Here is a 25,643-nt window from a genome sequence, read left to right as displayed (position 1 = left end):
ATCCCTGATGCCATTCATTTAGCTCTTCATTAGATGTCTCCTTCATCCCCTCATGGCCTGTTCAAAAGCCTCACTCAAGTCAAAGCCCCACCTACCAGCTCTGATTTATCAGCTCCACTTGAAACCTGAATCTCAGTAAGGTCTATTTGAACTTTTGGAGGCAAAGCATTGGAGAGGCCAGCAGTTCCGGTCACTGAGTGTGTTTCCATTGCTGATTGCTGTGGTGCAAGGAAGGAAGGACCATAGTATGATGTGATGCAATCTGTTACAGTTCTAGGACTGCAGGACCTCACTATGGCATTACCAGCAATGAAGTTTTCTACCAGTTGCCGGTCCTAGGCTTGTACAGACCACCAACTGCTAAGGGACCTAGGGTCCACATTGCAAGTGGCAAAATCTAGATTATATCCTTTTGCACGACTAGGTTCCACCAGAAAAAGAAACTGCTTCAGGAGCTTGAGTGCACACCACAAGCACAGATGCAAGGCGGATTCATGCTACAGAGGCCTCTTTTTGCATGTAAAATTGCTAATGTAGACATAACTCTAAGCGTGTTTTTAAGAGACAGGAGCTACAGGACATCAGGCTGTCCACTTCTCAAGGCAAGTGGTAGGAACACTTTCCCAAGAAAGTGTGAGGTGGGCGATTCAGGTTGCTTCCTACTCTTAGAGGGTTTACACTCCCTCTCTTCTCTACGAGTAGAATGGTAACGCTAAACAGTTACAGCTTGATGTGCATGGGAAGAAGGAATGGGAGCAAACAGAGAATGAAAGCAAGAACACATTGTTTAGCCTAGTAGTAGGGCATATGCGGTATTGGACCCTCGGGCTGTGGAACTGTGGAAATGGTTGTGATCGGCAGCTGTGTATTTCCTTCTTTTCAATAATTCTGCTTGGTTATGTGCTGAGATTTCTAAGCACACTTCATCACATAGTTCACCTTAGATTTTGGCTCCTAAGAGAAGGTTATGCTGGAGCTAGGCATCTAGGTGCTTCAAAGGGGAACTGAAATATCATTATTAGGGCCCAAGGAGCATTCAGGGCAGTCATGGAAACATCTAGTAAGCTTTACACACTTCAAAAGGGCAGGTTATTTATTACAGTTTTGAATTAGGCACATGGAGGTTGCTAGAGTTTCTTTTTAGGCAATTTGAATTCTGAAATCCATGGACTAATTTTGTACTATAATCTTTTTCACTTACCTTTTTTCTCCATGTTCGCCTATAGCTTATTTTCACTTTTCGCAGTGATTTTTTTTCTTTTCAACCCTTAATTCATCACTTGAGTCTTATCTTCTTACCAGATGCCATGTATACACTTACAGTGTTGTAGAAGTTTGAGTCAGAGGCAGATAGGATAAGATCTCACCTGGAAGAAACTGAGAATTAGAGCTTTTTCTTATTATTATTTACTGCTTCTCTAAGTTCTGTGTAAAGTGGCCTGTGAACTTGTTCAGCTTCTGCCACTGAAATGGCTTCAAAGGGTAATACTAGCATCTGTTTCCCAGAGGTGTGCTTGTTATTGATCAGCTCACAAAGAAGGTAATACTTTATCTCAGTCCTCTTCAATTGTTAAATTGAGTTCAGATTGTTCAAGAGATCCATATGGAAACTTATTTCTGGCTTCCAATATATCATCCCATCACTGAAAAGCCAGATTCTGCAACATCAGTTTGGTCACAGTGAACAGAAGCCAAATGGTTATTAGTTGCTTCTGAATGGAATTGAAAACAATGTCTGCTTGCCCAGGAGCCTGCCAAATGAGTTTGCTTGCTGCATCTATATTTTACCAGATCTTTCCAAAGAGTATCTTTAGAATCCAGTTTCTCCTTATTGTATCACTGTTTAATTCCATCTTGACAGCTGAAATCTCCTCTTTTCTGCCATCCCTACATTCTAGTCAAAATTCTGTTGCAGCCTCATTCTCTTAGCCTGCTTTCCTAACCACAACTTTCCTCTTCTCCCCCCTATTTTGCAATTGTCGTGGTTTAACCCCAGGCAGCAACTAAGCACCACGCAGCCGCTCACTCACTCCCCCCCTGCCCAGGGGGATGGGGGAGAAAATCGGGAAAAGAAGTAAAACTCGTGGCTTGAGATAAGAACGGTTTAATAGAACAGAAGAAACTAATAATGATAATGATAACACTAATAAAATGGCAACAGTAGTAATAAAAGGATTGGAATGTGCAAATGATGCGCAGGGCAATTGCTCACCACCCGCCGATCGACACCCAGTTAGTCCCTGAGCGGCAATTCCCCGCCCCCACTTCCCCGTTCCTATATTAGATGGGACGTCACATGGTATGGAATACACCGTTGGCCAGTTTGGGTCAGGTGCCCTGGCTGTGTCCTGTGCCAATTTCTTGTGCCCCTCCAGCTTTCTCGGTGGCTGGGCTTGAGAAGCTGAAAAATCCTTGACTTTAGTCTAAACACTACTGAGCAACAACTGAAAACATCAGTGTGTTATCAACATTCTTCACATACTGAACTCAAAACATAGCACTGTACCAGCTACTGGGAAGACAATTAACTCTATCCCAGCTGAAACCAGGGCAGTAATTCACCCAGTAATTGGCACCGCCAAACCAAAAGTGCTTCTTTTACCTACAAAATCCTTCAGTACTGAGCCCTAGCTAAATATACTGGTACTATGATACAACTTCACAGATACACACAGTAAAGCCCAAAGACAGTCTTTTTGTCTCTCCAGTTTTAAAATGCCAAGTTTAACCTTTCCATACCTCAGCTTTCCAACCTGCGTGACAACATCTACTTGACAGAGAGGCCAATAAGCCAAATTAACTGTTTCAAAGTCCTCTGTACCTTGGAGTGGGAAAAATCTATAGAATTACAAAATAATTGGTTGCCTTGCAGTACAAACCAATTTCAAGAAAGCAATTTGAAAAAATAGAGGAAGTATATTTTAAGAAGAGGATCTGTTCCAGCTCATCATTTCCAATTTTCCCTAAGACCGTCTGGCCCCTGTACCCATTCAAATTGAATGGGAAAGTTCTCCCTAAGTCCCATTACTTTGTTTAACACCAACAGCTTTTTGCTGTTAAGACATATTATTTGCTCACTTTGCCTTTTATTTATTTATTGCTAGAAAACTGGTCTGAAAACAGATTGACAAAGTGGCTACAGCTGCCATTCTCATTATTTAAATGAACTAGATTGGCACTAGAACAGGTGGGGTTTTTAACCTCTCTGTATTCACTTTCTGTATCTTCCTTCACATCATGCTGTTAGTGCAGCTCATTCTTCTGGCCTCCTGATATGGAAGATTGAAAAGCTGTGAATCCTTAAACATATCCCAGCAATTTCTATTCTAGATCTGATAACTGCTATTTATAGGATAAAACTTTGCTCCTTGCTAAACTGGATACAGAAAGTGTTACGCCTACAAGGGCATCATGCGTCTAAGTTTTGTAGTTCTAGAACCATAAAAACCTGAGGTTGGAAGGGACCTCTGAAGGTCACTTATAATGTTCTTTAAACTGGGCAAAGTTAGATCAGGTTTCTCAGGGCCTTGCTCACCTCACGTTTGAAAACCTCCAAAGGCAGAGATCCCAGAACTTCTTTGGGAAAACTGTTCTAGTGCTTCATCACTCTCATTGTGATTTTTCCCCCCTTATATCCAGTACGAGTTTCCTTTGCTGCAGCTGGTGTCTGTTTATATTCTTGTCCTTTTGCTGTATACAGCAAGATGAATCTGTCTCTGTCTTTATGATCCAAACTTAGAGGATCAGTTAACCAATTCACTGGACTATGACAACCATGACTTGAAGAAATTACTATGACTTGAAGAAATCATGTTTATCCACAGATTATGTGCAAATTCTCCCAAATTGCATAGTAGTATTTGACCTTCAGATGAACATTTGCAAAGCTTCCAAGTACTCTGGATGCCTAGATTTTTTTTTATTTCTAACTTCATTCCTTTTAAGAGCTTGAATTTCAGAAAGTTTCCTCTCTCTTTGGAAATGATGTTTTTTACAGAAGAGGCTTCTGCTTGAAATGGTGTGATATTGACGATGGTGGAACCATTGTCATTGATGAGGATAAGCTCCTGCTCAGCAAAGGCACACTAATAAATTGCTCAGTATTTTGTGGATGAATTAGCAGCTACTGAAGAAGTAAGTTTCGCAGAACCCTTGAGCTAGGACATTTTATTTTGGGAAAGGCATTGAAAATGTGTGAAGCTTGGCCAAGAAAACTAGAAGTACCTGTAATCAGCAGTCACACTTGAAAATCTTGGCCTCCAGCTTTGTTTATTGCACAGTCTTGTGTCAAATAACATATAAACAAATAATAAATGAAGCAATTTTCAAGAATTTATAGCACCTTCAACAAATAAAGAGGTTTATCTTTCAGGTCAAAACCCAACCTTAAATATCTTTCCACAGGAAAAAAAAAAAAAAATTCTTTATCAGTTGAGTCTCTCAGTTCCTCAAGGATTTTTCTAAAACTTTAGGCATCTAGCTGCTAACTCCAGATATCTCCAGGATGTGACTATAACCTACTGCTAAGTTATAGGCAAGATACTTTTAGGGCAAACTCCTCTTGATTTTGACCTGAGCTTTGACAGAACTTAGTTTTACTGTAACAAGGAGCACCGACATCTGACTAGCTATTGGCCCATCCAACCTCAGCCCTGTTAAATCCCAGCTGCTGTGAATGGATAAAACAGTGATTTATTAATGGAGATAGGGTGGAACTTATGTGAGCGCAGGTGCCTTCCTGCTGAAAGGAACTATTTCCTGGGCTGCTTAAAACCACACAGGTAGGTTGCTAGTCTGTTACTGTAGGGATCATTCAGTTCTGGGCATGAGCTGGCCTGAGACATTAATGAGTTTACTTTTTCCCTGCTTTAACTGTGCCAAAGCTTATAGCAGGAGAGCAGGCTATGGCATAGCTGGGATGCTTACTAATGGAGACATGCGCGACATTTTAATGCAGATGGAAGGAGACCGTGATTGCCCTATATACAGCTAACCAAAATCCTAATCAACCAGCCAGCAACAACAACCTGCTGGAACCCAAGAAGCCTGTCAGCCTCGCACTTGCAGTCCCCAGGCCATCTAGGGATAATGAAATGGGCTGGTCCAAGAAAGCTAATCTCTTCTGCTTTCTCAAACGAGCCTGCTCCCCAATGAAAGAAGCATTCACATAGCTATGGTTCAGAAAAGAAGGGAAGAGAAGGGATGGGAAGGTAAGCCAAGGCAAGGCCAGGCAAGTCAGGGCAATAAGGGAGAATATTCAGAATCAATCATACATCTCTGACTTTTGAAGTTTCTGTAAGCAAAAATATCTTACTTCTAGATTTGCTCTTAACCATCTTTACCTGAAAAAAAATTCACCCCTTTTTTCCCCTTACAATACCACTTAATGATATGCTAAGCCAGAGCTATTTCTCTCTCCAAATGCCTGTTTAAATGTTTAAATACTCGCTGTTTGTTAAAAAACGTGTTAGGATACCAAAGTTTATCAAGTGAAGGAGATCTGAGACAAAACCAACGGGATTACCCCTGCATTTTTGTAGTTAGGGGAATAATATGTTTTGTTCCATCAGTGTGTCCACTTTACATTATTCAGCACAAAGCTTTGTGAAATAAGAATCATGGGAATATCACAATATAAAGGAAAAAGGTACAAATAACAGCTTCATAAACTGAGAAATGTACATAAATAAATCATGTAGATGGGGGCAGTTTGCTTAGCTGGCAAGAAAAAAATATGGAAAATCTGCTTGTTAAACAATAACCACAGAGTGTGCTTTTATGATGTTTTTCACCACAGTAATTCATATTAGAGATAGAAGCAGTTGCATGTTAAATAAAATCATTCAGCATTGTTCTCCTCACATTACAAAGAGCTGACTTATGTTGTTTTTAGATGCCTCCCATTAGAAAGTAAATAGTCCTCTGATGTTATACATTTCAGAAAATTTAATAATGATGAACTGTAAATAAAGTCGCAGGGAGATTTCAGACAGTTTTATTAGCAGATTGTTGAAAAGAAAAGAAAATTAAATACAATAACAGTAAACGTGGTTCTCACATTGAAACCAGGCTCAAATAACTAGGCTACCATAGAAAAATTTCCAATTCTTGCATTATGATGTAAAAACAGATTTTTGTACAGATTTTGTACAACAAAATTCGTAATAACCTTTTTTCATTTTTAGAAAACTTTAAATATATAGATAAAAATAGACAATTTTCATAGGTCCTACATGAAGATGAGTATGTTCTGTTCCAAGGGCTTGCATAGAGCGCAAATGTGGTTATAATATAGAACAACTAGACATTAATATCTTTAAGATTACAAAAGCATATAAACAATAACATGAGCACAACTTTTCTTCATAATCTATGCAAAAAAAAAAAAATCCAAATCAAAAACCAAAAACAAAATACCAACCCAAAACCTGTATAACTAAAGAGGGGCAAAAAATTCAACTTACAGTAACATCTCATGGTCTGTAATATTTACACTGTTTTTAGCAAGATTCTTTCTAAACATCCAGCTTATAAATTGTTTCCCCCTTAATCCTTAACATTTCTGTTTATGTACCAAGCCAAACACTGAGGCATTCCCAAAGGTCTTGAAAGTATATACTGTAAAACTACTAAACCTACTTACAGGTGACTCTATGCAAGGAGCAGAGCAATGGTAGATGCTACTACATATTTCAGTTGTAGGCTTTTAATTCTCTTTCAGATATGAATGATTCAAAAGCTTGCCACAAGTCCATCTAACTTTACAGCTGTTAACCCTTTAAAGACTGCATAAGAAAAAACTGGAGTACAGAATCCCATATGTGTTCAAGCAACTATGAAAATTATGAAAGAATCATGGTTAGAAAGTAATGTCACTACAAAGTACTAGGTAACAATATTTAATGAAAAATATTGCTCAATATTTCTTTAAAAAAAATTACCGTGATGTGAACTTGTATATACATCTTTCTATTGTTAAAAAAGGATTGTGGTGGAGTAAATATGAACTGCACAAAATAAATGTGTACCAGTATTGCAAGGAAGACCTACAAACTATAGAAGCTCAGTGCTAGAGGTTACAAAACATTAGATTTTTTTTTGACAAAATAATAATTAATATCCAATCATCAGAACTATTTTTAAAGAAATATTTAAGTTAGGCATCTTAGACATTTAAGGTTTTGATATGTTTCCATGTAATAAATAATATTTTATATGCATAAAACATTAGATGAAGAAAGCATAATCACAAAACTTACAGTAATAGCACTGATTCACAAAATCAGTCTTTAAAGGGGTAACCCAAAAGTACGCAAAGCAAAGAACATAACTTTTAGTAATGTAATAAGCACTGTGTTGCAGCTTACTTCCAGTTATCAGCACAAAGGTGAAAACACATATTGTAGCTTTCATAAAGACAGTGAAAGTAACACGTAACCACCCATCCCTAAGACAAGGTGGGAGGGACAATAGACTTCAACTGTATCACTCAGTTCTACGTGGAATTGGACTGATACATCAAGTGTTTGTTAGGTTTTCTTTTTTTAGCAACATTGACGTAATATGACATTAACATATAAAAATATTTCTGGCATTTTGACTTGCTGCACAGCCACAGTCCATTCTTAAAAGTGCACTAATCAGGGCACTAACCAGGGCTCAATATACAAATAAAAGTGGCTGATACAGAATTCTGACTTGTTACCAGATGCTTAAGATCTCATTCAGTAATACTGTGACTCCAGGACAAATATTTACATGCCTGCATGCGTTAAAACTAGAAAGGTGTCGTTCTGACCAACAGGGTGACAAAACAATATTATCTAAAATTTTCATTTCCTAAACTCTAGATTTCTACTGCATACATAATACCTTCCTTGTGTGATTGTGTTATATACTGTACATGTGACCAACAGTTTGATAAGAAGCAAAGTTTTTTATTTCATAAACCCCTGACAGTTTACAATGAGAAATTATTACTCTTTTTATCGTATTTTTTTATTTTAGGAAAAGAGACTTTGTGAACAGTAAAACAGTTTGTTTACATTCAGCATTTCTTTTCACTTACTTACACAAAATTCCATTTCACTTAATGTAGTCTAACATACATGTGTTGGTCTCTCGGAAAGCATGTGGAAAAAATGTCTTTAGAAGAAAACCCACGATCATAGTTTGAAAACTGAATGTATCAATTTTTTTTCTTTTACCTTTTTTTTTTTTCCTTTTTTTTTTTTTTAATAAGAATCCTCTTATGCCCTCTAGAAGTTCATTTCTGAGCTGTCTTGCTGGTTTCGGTATGATATAACAGTCTGTAAGTGTACTTGGACACCACTGGAAGGATCATTTGATGTGCTCAAATATAGAATCATCAGAGGAGGACAGAGTCTGCATTCCTTGAAAAAGGGAATACTCAGCCTTGTTCTGACCCGCCTGTAATTTTGGATACAATAGTCTGGCGCAGAGATGCAGATTTTCACTGTAAGAAGAGTGCTACTGTACATTTACAAACATTCTCTAGGTCTCCGGGTCAAGCCACAGGAGACAACCAAAGGAGGACACTCTTGCAGAATTCTTTACATTTTTGAAGAACATTGATAAATGAAGTTGAGGAAGTCGCCTTGAAAATGCTTTGTTTCCACAGAACTCCTTATGAGCCAATGTCTTACTGCAAAGTTCTTTACCGTAGCACAGGTATCTTCAGCAGGAAAAATTCAATACATGACAGTAGTTTTCAAATAAAGTCTTCCATCTAAAATATGAAAAACAAACACTTGCTTTATATATTTGTATATGCAATGAATCGAAAAGAGGAAGAAACCCACAAGATTTAAAACCTCAGCGGAAGTAGTCCTCCCATAAATCTGTAAAATGCCACCTAAAAGAATAATAAAACCTGAACATCAACATTGCAATTTCATCTGACAGTGGTCAAATTAACTCTGTTAAAAATTACACGCACTTTGCAAGTTGTGAATACTGTAACACCTTCTAAAGCTTTAATACATGCTGCACTCATATCAGTGCTAGAGCACTAGGAATGTAGGTGGAGCTTCTGTGCATGTGTTTTTACTGATATGCAAACTTAACTGAATAGTGCTGAACAGCAATTATTTCCTTCATGGTTGCAGAGCAAAAATCTTCTTGCATGCAATCGTTAGTACTCCCATCACTAAAGGCATAGCTCATACTTTCTGATTTAGCTATGTTGTTAAATATACCATGTAATGTAACCATTGTGCACATTTGTAGCTATTTATATAGAACCCAGTATAGGATATTTAATCGGTATCAGTGAAGTATAGCCTCCTTCCCCCATAAATGAGATTAACTGAACAATTACTATGTTAAAGATGTAAGCACGTCTCTCTCAACATTTTTTCCACCCAAGTGAGGACCATATATTTAAGTGAGATATGTGTGATGGAGAGGGAACATAAGAAACAATAAGCTCACCTAGCTAGTAACTGTTGATCTAGAAAAACTTGAAGAGAACATTCTGCCGTAACATATTTTTAACTAATTTACAAATATAATGCAATTTTTTCTTCACTGGAGACATGAACATCTTCTATGCACCTATTCTCATAGCAATACAAAGTTTTTTTTGTTTGTTTGTTTGTTTTTAAACAGGAAACAGACAGCAAAACTTCTTAGTTTTCTGACCTGTAGGATAGAAAGTGTTGCTCCCTTGTGAGTAAAGCCAATCAATCCCCCACAGTGCACAATTACAAAACATTACTTATATTTTAGAACATAATGCATCTGGAAGTACAAGCTGTATCTCAGCTCCTGAAGTCCGCATGAAACCCTTCTTTGGGTCCAGGTGAAATCAGCAAACATTTATAAGATTTCAGAGGGGTTTGTTTCTGGTTTGGTTTTGTTAGTCTAACCTTTATACTCCAAATCAGTCTTTAAAATTCTTATTAGATATACAGGAAAGAAACTGTGTGAGATAAACCTATATAAATGAATGCTGAAATTTTTTGAAATGCTTGGCTATGATTGAAACACGTGGCATCACTTCCACAAGTTTACTGTAACTGTTGAGAGAAAGAAGCGTTTAACTTGAAAGCAGACAAATGTACATCACATACGGCTGTAAAATTCATCCCTTCTGCAAACCCCTTTCCAAATTCTATTGTCTAGTTTCTATCAGAACTGCTGGGGAAAAAAGGAGACAGTAGAATTGCTCACGCTGTCGCAGTGATTCTTATCTAGTGTCCCTCTGGTTTTCCTTTTCCACCACTAGTTTTCTTTTGCAAGCTTCTGGGGTGTATGCCCTTTGGCCACTTACTCCTACCTTTACACTTTCCTGCCCCTTTTCCCTACTTTTTTACATTCCTAGCTTTTTTTGGCAGAGTAGATGATAACTTTCCCACCAGTTAAGAGTGCTTCCACTCAGAACCATTTCCACATTCTCATTGCTCTTTACAGTCTTTGTGCACTGAAGAGAGATAAAAAGAAATTGAGTAAGGCCTTGAAGACTTTTCAGTCTTATTTGATGCATGAAGAGCAACCAAAATGCTTATGGGAATTCGGGAGAGAAAGAAGGAACCTCTGAAACGGAGCTTGGTAAAACTGAAGGCCTAGTAAACCATCTCAAAAGAAAACCTGTGTCAACTGTAGGATAGCCAGAGCTGCTGCTGGCTACAGTTGCATATAATTCTCCCAAACATATTGAATAAACACAATAGACATTTACAGCACTAAAGCTGTCCAGATACCTCTGTAGGAGAATTACTCTGCATATATACCAGCACTTTGGCTATCCTGAATGCACACTTGCTAATGAGTGCTATGCGTAATTCCCACACCTAAACATTAAGATAACCTACAGTCAGTAACTTGTATTTTATTTTACTATGTTAGGTCTCCATATACCTTTTAAAATAAAATATTTATTAAAACATATTCTCAATTAAAAATACAGCTGTAGAAAGCGGAATCCTTGTAGCAGCCAACAAAAGATGAACAATCTGCAGAGAACAGCAGTACATTTTCAAAAGTCAGCTTTATTTTACACTGCTTAAGGACCCAATCTGGCAGTGAAGTCAATAGGAGGGTTTTCACTTTTAATGGAAGACACTATCAGATCCTGTATTCTGTATCCACAGACGATGAATAATAATAGAAATGGGCAGCTTTACAAAGCATCTTCCTTACAAAGTAAGAGGATATTTGTTTATATAGCTTAAAAACATTTATGATGGATATATACAATAAGCATAAATCTTCCTGTTCCTCAAATAACTATATGATGGACCATTAAAGGTCCAATTAAATAATCTGTATTGATAATGGACTTAAAATGCCATATAAGAACTCGGCAGCTGATCTAATATAATTGCTAGGCTTATTATAAAACAGATATATTCCCTACTAACATGTTTGACTAATTCCCCTAACATATGGGAAAACGCAGAAAGCATTAGATACATCAACTTTAAAATAAATCCTGCCATGTTATGATATAGATAAAGCAATTCCATGATTAAGTAATACTTAGTAAGAATTCAAAAGTTGCTAAGAATTCTAAAATATTTCCTTTATTTTCTCAAGAATTGTCATGAAAGAATGAGGTGCAAAATGAATATCCTTTTCTTTAGAAGCTATAGTGCCAACATGGAAAAAGAATCACAGTATCTGTGGAACGGCTTGCCACCCTCTCAAATCATGAGTTTGGGAGAAGATGGAGAAATCATTTCTGTAGGCTTTATACTTTTCTTCCCACATGCTCCTGTGTGTAGCTGAGAAGTTCACGTAGCCACTCATGAAGAATGTACACCAGGCAAATAGCACTGCACTTCAGAAATATGAAGACTTCAAACCATGCTAGGAAAAACAGAGGTAACTCACAGCTCTGCAGAGGAACGATAACATTGCATCATGCTGCGGTGACCGAACACAATACCTATATCTGATTGCTGTCCCATTTCCTTTTCAGACTCCTATTCCCTTCTTCCTAACCATTTTTCTCTCAATTCTCATTGTTCAGAGGTTCTTCCGAAATGACTGGAACTTCTCAATGTTGGTGTCAAAGCCACTGGAATCACTTCGCCTCTAGGTGTAGCCAGTGTTCCTACCTGAATACCATCAATAACCATTGATAGGCCTTCATGATTTCAAGGTTAAAATCATAAGCAAAACCTACCAATCACGAGGGTGACCAGTGATCAAAAAATCAAGCAAGCTCATACTTTGCAACTTAATGTGAAAATGCCACTACTCCTAAATCACAAATCATGAGCTTGCCTCTGCTTCCTGCCTCCTGATCAGCTTTTATTTAACAATTATATATGCATGTTGCATTACTTTCTATTGTTAACAAATGCAGAATTTGTCTATCTGCATAAAACCAATTTTATGCAAAACAAATATGGAATATACTAGTCACACAAATGTAGATATATGCACACAAACATATACTACACAAACACACATACACAGTGTTCTCTAAAACCGTTTACAACACTGGAGTATATTTTTAGACTACTGAAAACTTATGATCTGTGGTAAAGTTTCCCAAATTTACACACTGTTATATACAATATAAATACATAAAACTTTCACTCTTAGGAAATCAAGCAAAAACACAAACTGGGAAAATACTGCTAAATTTCTAAACAGAACTGTGCATGATTAGCAGATTGCTCTTTTGCAAATGGCAGTGTTCAGCAAGATCACACAAGCTCACGTTAGTAACTGAAACTGAAAATGCCACTACTCCTAAATCTCATTTGTTTTTGTCTGTGGACTGATATGACAGAAATTCTAGCTAGAGTGAGGGAGTGTTTTTTTAGATCAACCCTTTTTAATTAAGACTCTTTTTGAGGTTTTTGAATGAACATGCCCAAATAGTTAAAAGGTCATAATATAAAAAACAAACAAATGGAACTGACGTAAAAGTTTGCAATGCTGAAACAAATCATATGTCTTGAAATGCATTCCCACAGAGATGTCAGCTGGAGAATGATTCACACTAGTGTTCTGTGGGCAGCTTGTGGTAAGTATCTCTATAGGCCCAACATTTTCTGAGATAAAAACGTAAACCCACGCAAACATAATTCCTATTAATATGCATCCTTGTAAAGTGACAAAAATCTACAATGAAATGTTAAGTTTGGTCTTAGGTCGCAAACTAAATAAATCATCCATTAGATCGTAACACATGTATTTCTGCCACTCAATGCAAGTCACACTGGGGTTGTTCACCATCCAAACATAAGATATTTTAGTTTGTATTCTGAGAGCTGCTGTAAAAACAAACATAACAGTGATCATCATGACTTTTGTAGGAGCATACTGAAGTCTTTGGTTTATGAAAATCTGCAAATCAACATCAAAGGTGTGGTGTCACACCTGAATTCAGTCAATTGCTATCATAGAAAAGTCTGTGGAGGAAAACTCTCCTTAGTAATAGGATTAAGTGTTTCTTATAGTTAGGAGCTTTGGGGAAAAAAATGACCAACCAACTAAGAAGATATGGTAGCATGTCACAGAGAGCTAAGAAACCCACAAAGTCCAGAGTAAAAAGAAAAAAAGGACAAAATAATGTATAAGAAAGAAAATGAATAAGACCAGAAATCTCAGTGGGAGTTTTGGAAAGTTTGGATGTCAAGGTTTGGACAATTTTTTATTAATTTATTATTAGTTGTTATTTTTTAAGATCGTAAGTTGTGAGCTGTAGAAGAGTAAATGCCAGCCCATGATCCAGGAACCCTTACATCAAAGCAGCCTCAATTTTAGTCACTAGAGTTCCTAACTACAGTTAATATAATTTTGTCAGATGTGCACAGGCCAGTGATATAAGCTGATCTTCACTCAAAATGGGTCTTAAGGTTATTTGAATGGTGTGGATCTATTAACCTCTTTGTGCTTTCAAAGTAAAGAACACCTACTTTAGGTTGATTTCTCTCTTGTTAGTAAGAAGAACACAACCGAACAAGTGAGGATGGGAACTTTATTTCCAATTCTGAATCCAAAACGATCTGTGATCTCACTTTTCTGTTTTTCTGTTTTCTCTTTTAACCTTTCTCTCTTTTCTTTCCCTTCTCTTTCTAGGTAACAAGGATTCTGTGCACTGATGGTTTCTCAGTCTGTTTTCTTGTCCTTAGCAAGGTACAGCACTGTTAGCTGAGATCTCTAAGGACTATGTTAGCACAAATAACAAAAAACCCACCACCAACAGCAAAAAAGCCCACATGCGCATACTTATTTAATTGAAAGTATAGGCTCTTGGCTCATAAAAATCCATTTGAAGTCCATCTCCATGGCTGGTGACAGACCTGACCTAAGCTGGGAGTGCTCTTTTAAAATCACATGTTGCAACACAAAATCCCCAGGACTAGCCCATGTGCTCACTAAAGACAGCAGAGACTTGGTACTGAAATTCAGTATAGACACACTGTTGCCACACACTACAGCCATTAAAAACAACTAACTTCAGTTCTAGCAAGCTGAGGCAATTATGAAGCATTTCTGACTCTTTGTGCAAGAAAAGATGGCGTGGCCAGTACATGAAATCACTTGTAAGTTAGTGTAACACATATTTTGTAACTTAAGAATCATTACAGCTCTTTTCCTCAACATTTTGTAAGTTAGAATATTAGAGTAAAAAATATTATGATCCATCCCCAGTCCAACAGGTTAAAAGAAAATATTTGTGACATTAAATGGGGCTACTTTTATCTAAATAAAAGAAAAGCTGCTCACTTGTGCTAAAGAACATAATAAATTGTGTTTCCTGTTAGGAAGTAGCTTTATTGAAAATGGCAGCTATTTTCTCAGAAGTTATTTCCAGGCACCTGTAATCTAATGAGGTTTGTCCCTTTCAAAGAACAGTTGTACGTGCATGCCCGAATGCACACAACCTCTTCAGCCCAGAGCTGATAAAAGCATCTGCAAGCCATAGCTCAAGCACATTTAAATTATATAACTGGTTGGTTTATTTGTTTTAATAAGATGGGGCAAATGTGAATCACAGTGTACTTCTAACCTTTCCTTCAACCTGATGTTTTAATCATTTGGAGGAAGAGAAACAAAACAAAAGAAAGGGATGGCAAACAAATGGTAATGATTCATGTGATATTTGATAAGACAGCAACGGGAAGTCAAAATAAAAGCAAGCATATTGTGACAGATGGAAGGGATCTTAGTCAAATTGTAACCCCTCTTCGAAAAACTTAAAGGAAGCAGCTAATTAAGGACAAAATATATTTTTGTATACTCTTCATACATTTTATTCAAAATTGAGACAAAAGAGGATTTATTTTCCACTGAAGCAGGAAGATAAAAATGGGAGTCTAACTTTTTAATCATGGGAAAATCATTTAGATGAGGTTGAGTCTTTTTCATAGTTTGCAGAGTGCGACTGAGAACATAAAGCCTGGCTTTTGTAAAATGCAGTCATGAAATCAACTGAACATAACTTTCCATAATTTTCCTGACAAAATGCAAAACAATATGTTGTGAGGGGAAAAGACTCCTCCCAGTGTGCGAGGTTAATTAGAACACTGAAGCTTTACAACTTGGCACTGAAAAGAAGGGACAGAGGGATCTATACTGTCCTGACATTGTTATTGAGAGCAAAAGTAGATCATGTATTGGGGAATATGGATGGATCCACTGCCCTCTTCCCAAGTAGAATTAGAGCGGAGTACAGGAGATGTAGGAAAGCAGGCTCAACTGTTGAGGCTTTGAAATTTGAGCAATTTGTTCTCTAAAAAAAAGTGCGTAACTATCCAGTTTTTATGCAAAGATGGGTGATTTCACACTGCATGTTCAATAAACTCATGCAAATATGAAGTATGTAAACATATTTGGCCAAACACTACCCTAGTTTGCCCTTTGTATAACACCAATAAATTAGTTTCAAATTTGCATATTGTTATTAATCATACACCTTTCATTTCTCTACTTAACATTCATGTACAAATATATTTGTGTTAATACTCAGTGCAAATATTCAGGAGACTGAGATGATCATGTATTTCTTTTTAAAATAATAATTTATATTTAGGAGATTTTAATTCTACATCTGAGTTTCCAGACATAAAACTAAAACATGGATATGTAAAAAAGAGTGTCTAAACACCTTTTTTTTGCAGTTATTTTAACTATTGAACTCTAAGGATCTTCTTTCAGTAATTTTATCATGTGTTTTAATCATGAATGTATGTTTTCATTATATCACTGAATACTGCAGGAGCAAGCTAAAGGTCAGCAATCTGGTCTTTAGTAAACTAACAAAGTGATGGACTACCTGAATATGTCATCTTGTATTATTTAAAGTTCATACAGAACACACAAAGCTTGCCATTTTGAGCACTGAAAAGATTGAACTGGCAAGGTGAGAAATTATTTGAAAGAAGTAAGATTAAAAAAAATCACAGAAGTAAGATTAAAAAAATCACACCGTCTTTTATTACTCTTTCATGAACTTAGCAACCCTTTTTCTATTTGTATAAACAGAACAAAAGCATATCCAAAAAAAGACATCAGAACTGATTACTTACAAGCACTGAACCTGAGTCACTAAGGCATTGTATTGTGTCACTTCTGTTGGTAAAAAAAATTAAAATAATAAAAAAAAACAACAACAGACAAAAACCAAAACAAAACACCTTCGACTGAAGAATCATGTGGAAAAGTTATTAAAGGATGAAGTCACAGCTAAATACGATCAGCTTGTGAGCTTCCACAGCTCATTGTGTTCAGTGCTGTTTGTAACACAGTGTAGATAATTTTTGTGCTGAACAATCTGTCCTGCATTAAACAGTTTTAAATTCTGCAAAAAAGAGTGCTTTATTTGCTATCATGTTTTCAGAAACATAAACAACTTTTTTTTTTACTATCTTTTTAGCAAGCCAACCAACAAGCAACCTTGGATCTGATAGCATAAAATTGAGAAAGAGTTGTGTATTGGAATGTGGTTTCTGCCTGATACTTTTTTTTTTTCTTGTAAAGTCTAGATGGAAACAGAAACTACTATTCATTTTTTATTCTGATTGCTCTTCTTTCCACTTTTCTCAATTTTGCCTCCTTTTTTAGTGCTTTGCTCAAATGATCACTTTTTTACACTAAACATCATCACCAAAGTAATCTTACATACAAAATATCAATCATAAAGTTAATCTTCAAACAGGCTTTAAAAAATAAATATTTTTCTCTCTGAAGAGGAAAAAAATGGTCATAACATGAAATCTGAATAAAACACGATAGATCAGCATTTGTTGGAGCTTTCAGCAGATTTTGCTTCTGAGTTGAGATCAAATTACAGAAAATATCTATGCAAAAGCATATACAAGTTAGTCTTTCTTAAAAACTACACTCCATACACACACATACAGATCCTTTCCATCACTGAACTAGAAGCTAATAGTATTAGCATGATACATGTGTTTACAATTACAGACCACCTAATAAAGTGTGGATTAATAAAGATCTTTTATGAAAGTCTGAAAAAAGTAACATGGGTCATGATTTTTCTACTAGGAATAGCTGTGGCCAGGGTTAGTACTAGCAATCTATTGTTTCCATCACCAGACAGTGTGATGTTAATTTCCTTCAGCATACACAAATCGTTTATGAAGACATGCTCTTCTAAAGTATTACTTTTTCTAGAGGTTTAGCTCACACTACTTTTTAAAATAGGAGAAGACTTATCTAATACCTACTGCTGTGCAGAGCATCTCTCCTGATTCACAGAATCACAAACCTACTTCATTCTTCTCTACAAGCTACTTCTTTTCTAAACAAATAATTTTCATTTGATGTAATACCCCAATAACTAAAAGGCAGACTAGTATTTTGTTGTTTTCAGATTAGTCTTAAACCCCACAATTAATAGAGGAGTACGATCTGGCTTTTCCTTAATCCCAGTTACTGAGATGTTATTTCAAATGCTGCAAAGGTTACTGGAAAATAGAGGCCATTTAAAGAAAGCATTTAGCTTTACTACTTACATTAACCTGCATACATCAATTCTGGAATGTGTGGAATCCTTTTCTAATATCAATATCACATTAACACCACATTTTTCTTTAATACCCAACCACCCTTGTTCTCATCTGTGTGCTAAAACAGAGTAAGAGCCCAATGCAAAACATGAAGAAATAGTCACATGCAGAACAGGAAGGAATGAGGCTGTAAAATAGATGGATTGCACAGTAGCAAGCTTATGGAAAATCTATTAAGGATGCATGGGATGTCAAAACATAGGCAATATAAGCTTGCTGCTTTTAGGTATTTTGTATGAAAGCAAGCTTATGGAAGACAATGGCACCTAGCAGTCAGCTCCAGAACAGGAGTCAAGGTGAACAGAAACCAAAACAGAAGTCATGCCCTAAGAAATGAGCAATGAATTGAAGTCACACATAATCCTTACTACTACATAGAAATATGAATAGACCTTAACGAAGTTCCTGGGGCTTAGCATGAGTGACACAACTACAAAACTGGAAAAAACCCCCAGCTCATGTTAAATTTGAGGAAGACTTCAAGCTGGAAGATGCATATGGGGTTTAACCTAGTAGTTAGCTATGAAGCAGTCCTTAAGCAAAATGCTTTTGTTCCTATAAGGAATGAAAAATACTAGCATTGTAAATTACATGGGAACTTTGTTTCTGTGGCAAGTGCTAATGATGGCCCAGGCAGACTGTTTTTTCAATTCATAATTCAAACTAGTTCCCCTAATGGACAGTAAGCGTCCATCTTGAGCATATCTTCATAGATGCATTTAAGTACTGCGGTGACAGGCCAACCTTTCCCATTCCCTCTCAGTGGTAACACAGTTCCAGATAGGTACTTCAAAATTATTATTCTACCCTCCCAGGAAAAACTCAATTAGCCTTAGGGCCAGGTGGTTTGAATTTGGCACCACTCTGTGTCTTTGCCAATAGAGATTCCGCAGAAAAAACAGCATGTCATGACAGACTGTGTCCTGGATGCACCCCACTACAGAAATCCCAGAACATATGGAAGCAGCATGCTTTCCCAGAGAGAACTTAGCACCATGGTCCATCATCAAAAAGTAAGCAAGAGAAAAGAGAAGGGCTAAATTAAACCACAGAGCCGTCCTAAACAGTGACTCCGGGATCGAGTGACTACCTTGGAGTCAGAAGCAATGACCTGTGCAAAATATCTGAAGTGTAAAATTTTCTTGCTTGGAAGTGTGATTTTGTCAAGACAGAGGAAATGAAAAATGTTACTTCATGGTTGCTTTTTCTCTTTTTTTTTCCCCTAGCTTTCCACTTACACTGTTTATTTTCAATAGTAACATATTAATACCGTTGTACAAGTCACTTGCAGGACCTCCCCTGGAACAGTGTTTAGGAGGTTGGTTGCCCGTGCTCAAGGTGAATTTAAACTGGAATAATTTCAGAACAGGCTACTAGTATAACACAAGGAACAGAGTCCACAACATGAAAAATAAAATTAATTTATATGCTTACCTTAGAAAAGCAACGATTATTTCCTGTATATACATTAAATAGTAAAAAGAGACAGAAAACAGCTCTGTTTTCTATAGCATGAACTCAGTTCTGGTGTAGCTTTCCAAGATGATAGATGTATTAAAATGGTCTTTAAGATGGTATTTGTGATATGATAGCCCACAAATGCAGATTTTAAAGTCCATCTAGTCCTATCCCTAATGCTATACCGTTTTAGCAGAAAGAGAGGCAAGAACTGAGTATATCCTGAATATATTTACTGAATATCTGGTCTGGTAAAATAGACTTGGCTATGAAGTTGATTTTAACTGGAAAATCTAAGAGAGTCATAGGTTTTACAAGAATACAAAAAAACCTACAGGGAAACCTTAGTTGTTAACTCCTAAAATTAGGACTCTTTTGTGCACTGAATGTTTAAGATCAAACTCTGGAACTATTGCTCATTTGGAACTAGAATAGAACTGATTTTTGCAAGTTTTAATAGTGTTTTAGCGTTTCAATATTTTAGCATTGGGAACCAGATTGCTTAGGATGGCATAGTTACTGCAGTGATAGCAACTGTGATTGTCATAACAAATTTGATGATAAGGTTGAAAATGGAACTGATCCTCTAGTCAGTTATACCACTTTTATGATGCTTCCAGTATTTCCAGTGAAGCCAAGGAGTCTGATCCAACCACAATATTTTTATGTTCAATTCATCAATGTGCAAACATACTGTTCTCTCTTCAGTGGCTAAGAGTGTATATCTTTGAGTCAGAGTGTAAAGCTAAAAATGAGAGCAAATTATTGCTGCTTTTTATTTTATGTTTGTATTCAATATAGCTTGATTACTTGAAAGGACTTGTAGCCAGCATATTGCAGTATGAAACAATATCATGAAAAATACATGTCTTTAATGCAAGGGTTGCACCGACAGTTTGTCACAGGCAAAATCTGCAGAATCAACAAAGAGACTAAATAAACAAGTCAAAACTTGAATTATCTAATATAGCATTGTATATTTTTAACAATCTCTATTCTAATTTCATGCACATAAACCAGCACTGTAAATTTTTTTGGTCCTGACTTCATAACACTTTGCTTCCAAGGCCAGCTGTAGCACTTTGTGATCCATCCTTTCTAATGTCCATGACAAAACACACTATTATTCTATTGCTGCTTTTCCTAAGCTATTAGAGGCTGCATCACTTTTAAAAAATAAGGTTGACAAGAATATAATAGAAAAAATGTTCCTTTTACCATTACTGTTACACACTTTGTGTTTCTCAACTAGGAAAACCAAAATGACATCACATTATCGTTATATATGCTGCTGTCTCCCAGGATGTCCTTCAGGTGTTATGGAACCTTACAATGACCAAAATACTTCCTGTGAAGGGTTGAAAAGCTAAAGATTTCTTTTTAAAGCTAGCAGTCTATTCTATAGAATAGATTTTCCTCTTTACAAGCCAGCTGGCAGTTCACTGGAAGAATACTTAATATAGATATATGCTGACAGCAAATTTTAGCTATAGATGGAACGTGATGCTGGCTAAGTATTCCTTCCAAATGTGTTAATTTTAGTTCCACTTCCTTTATACTTACTTTTCTTACTTGATTTATTTCTTTTCTTTTTTATCTTTCATAGGAACTTGAGATACTAATAGAGATGGGTCAAGTTCCAAATCAAATCCATGGGAAAGTTGACTGCTTAAATTATACAAAGCCTAAATTGTTTTATGTTATCATTCTTAATTATATCAATATAAAAATAACCACCGCTAGAAAATGCTATTTTTAGGATTAAAATAGATTTGGCATAGTAATTGGTTGCTTTGCTGGTTTACAATAAGGCATTTATATGAATATTACAGACATACTAAGAATTTGTTTATCTTAAAACAAAATACAATATTTCCTATTTCTGAAGGACATAAAAACACGTTTTGTTCTTTTTTTTTCATCATACTGGCAAACAGTACAAAAGTACTAAAGCTAAAATCTTTGGCCACTTTAAAATTAAACCATCAGACCCTCAGCTAGTTTAAATTAATATAGCTTTATTGATGGCAAGGGTATCTTTTTTTCTTTTTCTTTTTTTTTTTTTTTAACTGACATAGGAGTAATAAAGCAATTGAGTTGGAATGCTATTTTAGGAAGGTGGTTGCCTTCTTAACTCTTAACACTGTTCAAAGTGCTGCCTGCCTGATACAATCTCACAAAAGAGTTTTATTAACATTTTAGTCTAACTGCTTGTTTTCCTCTTGAATATATTTAGTCAATGTTGAACTCTCATTCTTTTTAACAGGACTTCTGATCCCACAGTTAGTTTAGGATTATAAAAGGGAGACTGTCACCTATTACACCAAAATGCTGCCACTCGGTAATATACCACTTTTGATCTGACATAGAATAATTGAGGTAAGTCAGTCCATTAAATTTTTCTCATATGAAAATCCAGGCAGGCTGCCTTTACACAAAATTATGGCTATCAAGTATTTCCTTACTAAAGCCCATAAAATATTTTTCCATCTCTTTCCCTGTACCAGATTTGAAACTAACTATAATTTGTTGATAATAGTTGTAAATTGCTACATCTTGCATCGCCTCTCTTTGCCACTTTTTAATGCCTGGGATTCTGATCAGTCACCAAAGAAAATATAAAAGCAGAAGTTAATAACATAAGTGAACTTCTATTGTGCCTTTCATCCATGAAACAGAATGCTTTACAAACATTAATTAAGTTTCAAAACACCCTTGTGAGATACCAAAGCATTGGTGCTGCCATCAAGAAATCAGAAGTCTGCATAAAGATTTGGTTGTGGCTTAAGGCATTGGTTAAAAATGCACTGAAGCATGCTAAATGAACTATTCCTTTACCGTATCATTCAATAGCAAAACATCAGACCTAAAGCATATAAGCAACACAAACAAATGCTACCATTTTAGTGGTGAAATGGATACTTTCCATTTGATTCTTTGCTTGCTGCAAAACGTGAAATGAGCAAAGACAGTGACTTCTTAGCATATACTTCTTGTGAGTGTGTCACATGCTACATTTATCCTTTGCAATTAGACTGTCTTGGAGTATAACTACAACCCCTGATTAAAAATGGATTTATTGTATGGAAAAAAATTTTCCATAAACAACACCAAAACTAAAACAAACAAACAAACAACAGCCCCCCCCAACCCCCCAAAGAAATTACTTTCTCACCTCCAGAAACTGAATTCAGGTTTTCTGGAATGTGACTGAGTTTACTGAATTTGTTTGTAGAGGTTTACCCCAGGGTACTCTAGTTATGCTCCTTCCATACACAAAGGAGAAATATAGACACCTACTTTATGAAGTGATGAACTGTACTGTAGATGCTTCTCTCTACTCCCGCCACAGAGGGTCGAGGATGACAAGCACAGATGTAGATGTCTACATGGTAGACTTCTGCGCTTCATCAGGTTAATTCCAGCCCACGTCTTGTTTGCAAGCAAAACTACGTTTAAATGGAGAAACATTTACTAGTTGTCCATTACAAATTAGTAACGATACAGTACAGTTAGAGTAAAATACTGCAACTGTATTAGTAATACGATACCATTTTCCCTTCTAGAGTTCTGTGATACTTTATCTACCTCTGTTTCTGCCTCTCTATTTATGTCCACTTTTGTTCTTATTCAAAGTTTTTGGAATGCTTCTTTAGACTGTTGTTTCATGCCTTGTGCCTCCCATGGTAGCATCCAATTGAAATAAATGTTGCAAGGTTTCAGGATTAATGCAGAATTCAAGTTATCCTTTCTACATTTGAGGGTCATGCTTTATGCAACTTTCAAAACTGTACAGTATAGAAACATTACAGAATTATACCAAGCAGAAAAGGAATAGTCAGGCATGGATATTTTTCCAGAAGTGATGCACAATTACTCATTTCCAACATCAGTAGTTACAAGAAGTGACTGAAATGCAGCTGCTCGTAGTGTGTTTACTGTCACAAGTGATGTTGGAATTCTGAGGCAAGCAAAAAGGAAAGTACACAACAGATGAGATTCATCACATTAACTTCAGACACCTGCACTGTAGATAGCTGTGTTTGAGCCCGTTTTGTAGACTCCCTTTATAATCAATGAAGAAACTTGGAAGTTATGATTCATTTTCTTCAAAGGGAGAGATGTGTCTATTACTCTTCATTGACTTTAATAGGAGCCTAGCCAAATAGCTCAGATAAAGACATCTACCCCACAAATGTGTGAAGTGAAACACTCCCTCCCACTGATATTGTTTGGGTATTTTATAGATAATTACATTGCCTCAGCAGCTATTCCACACCTTCATAATACACAGCAATATCTATACTGCTATTATGGTATCAGCAAAGTTCCACTATATCTTATCAGTTGAAAAAATTATAGGATAATGTAGTAAAGAATATATGAGTCTGTATATAACCTCAATAGCTTAAACATCCGGTTTCTTAAATTCTTTTATACAATGAGTGCTGTACCTTAAAGCACTCTTAAACAACTCCTACTTTTCTATCTCTGCAGGGCTGGCTTTCTAAGGTATTGCATGTCTAAAATGAATTCAAACACATTAATGTGTTTATAAACTCCTTGTGCAAGGATTTAAGCATATGCAGGCATATTGAAAGTGAGTACAAATCCCATTGTGCTGTTTCATTGTGCAAATATAGTTTCTTTGCATTCTAAATCCCCAATCATTTCCCTATTTCAAGTATACTTTTATTATTCCAATAATATTGTACTTATCCTTGAAAAGAATGAAACTCCATTTCACAAATCTTACTCTGCACAGTGTTAACATTCTGTACAGAAGCTATTTTATTTTAACCATACTTTGCTATTCTTTCTCTACAGACACTATTTCCAACAATATTAAGTAGCTGATACATTACCTTGGGATCTAGGTGGTCCCCTTTTTAAGTAATAGCCTTCACCTTTGTCCCTGAAGAACTAATCATTGTCCTCTTACACCTATTCTTTTTACAAAAATAGCTTTCTGCAAAGTACTTGATTTCTTTTCATCTCCTCACACGTCCATATTCAAATTTTGCACAAAACTTTAATATTGATTTTTTTGCACTTCATATTCTCATTCTGGATGTCTAGCTATTTTGGATACTGTCTCAAAGTTGCTGATCACGGCAACCTGTCATTTAACTAGGTCCTCTGCCACTACCATCCTTTATAACTGTTACTGTCATCAGTCTTACTCCAGGTTCAATCATTAAATGTCAGGCAGTAACTCACAAACTGTTTTTTCCTCAACTGTTAGTCTAGTAGAGTATAAAGTAACCCCATATCATGTACAAACTCCTGCAGTATTTTAAATTTTAAACTACAAAGTTAGTCTCTTTTTCTATACATAGTATCTGTTCTATAAAAGCTGTTATGCATCACAGGTTGACAATAATAAAAAATACCAGAATGTTTACCTTGTCATCCCTACTTGTAAAATAATAATAAAAAAATATCATCAATTAACATGAAATTGAAGTAATTTAAAACCCCTTGAAAACTTTTGGTAGAGTGAATAGGGTTTCTCAAATTTTAAATGTTGCTGTAGTCAAAATGACACAGAATGTGCAATAATGTGTTTGTTTTTCAGATACTGTAGGTCTGAAGAGATTTTTTTGTATACTTCAATTATAAAAACATTTAAAACATACAAACTTGTGCAATTTTTATTTTAATGAAGATGAGAAGTTCATTAACGAAGATAAATATTTCATTAGATGTTAAATAAAACAAAGAGATTTTTTGGCTTCTCTCAGCACAAAATTCCTTTGAAAGATTAATTAATACATGCAAATTATGCAAATTAGACCCATGCAAATATTTTATGAAGACAATTAAGGGAACCATTAATTACTGCTTTTTTTGCTTCAGTGAGATTCATTCATTTAATTTTAATTTCACTTTAACTGTTTTGATGTATAATCTTGCAGCTAAGAACTTTATCTTTCCTAGTGGGTCACTTAAACTTATAAATTTCATCAAGTGAGCAGCAACAGAAATCTGTAAAGATATTCTCTGGGCTATGTTTAGTATCAAGAGAAATTTTTGACACAATGCACTCCTAGAAACTGCAAAACTGGAAGGGAATGTGAGCTCATTCTTGGACAAGGTTCAACTGCTGGAAAAGCAATTAATTTGCTTTGGCTGTGCTAATATAGGGGAATTAGAAAGTGTGACACA

At 35.9% G+C, this 25,643-nt stretch overlaps 1 protein-coding gene across 4 annotated transcripts in view; it reads right to left on the bottom strand.

Annotated features, from left to right (window-relative positions):
- Nucleotides 1-5,979: 5,979 nt before the first annotated feature.
- DACH1 (dachshund family transcription factor 1) overlaps nucleotides 5,980-25,643 on the bottom strand; it is a 366,682-nt gene continuing 347,018 nt past the window's right edge. For all 4 annotated transcript variants that reach the window (XM_075046090.1, XM_075046091.1, XM_075046093.1 and 1 more), the window contains one exon: nucleotides 5,980-8,749. In XM_075046090.1, the coding sequence (XP_074902191.1) occupies nucleotides 8,712-8,749 (38 nt within the window). In that variant the 3' untranslated portion in view covers nucleotides 5,980-8,711. The remainder of the gene's footprint in view (nucleotides 8,750-25,643) is intronic.

The sequence above is a fragment of the Buteo buteo genome, chromosome 14, assembly GCF_964188355.1.
Source record: "Buteo buteo chromosome 14, bButBut1.hap1.1, whole genome shotgun sequence".
Lineage (NCBI taxonomy): Eukaryota > Metazoa > Chordata > Aves > Accipitriformes > Accipitridae > Buteo > Buteo buteo.
This window is presented reverse-complemented; position numbering and strand designations above follow the sequence as displayed.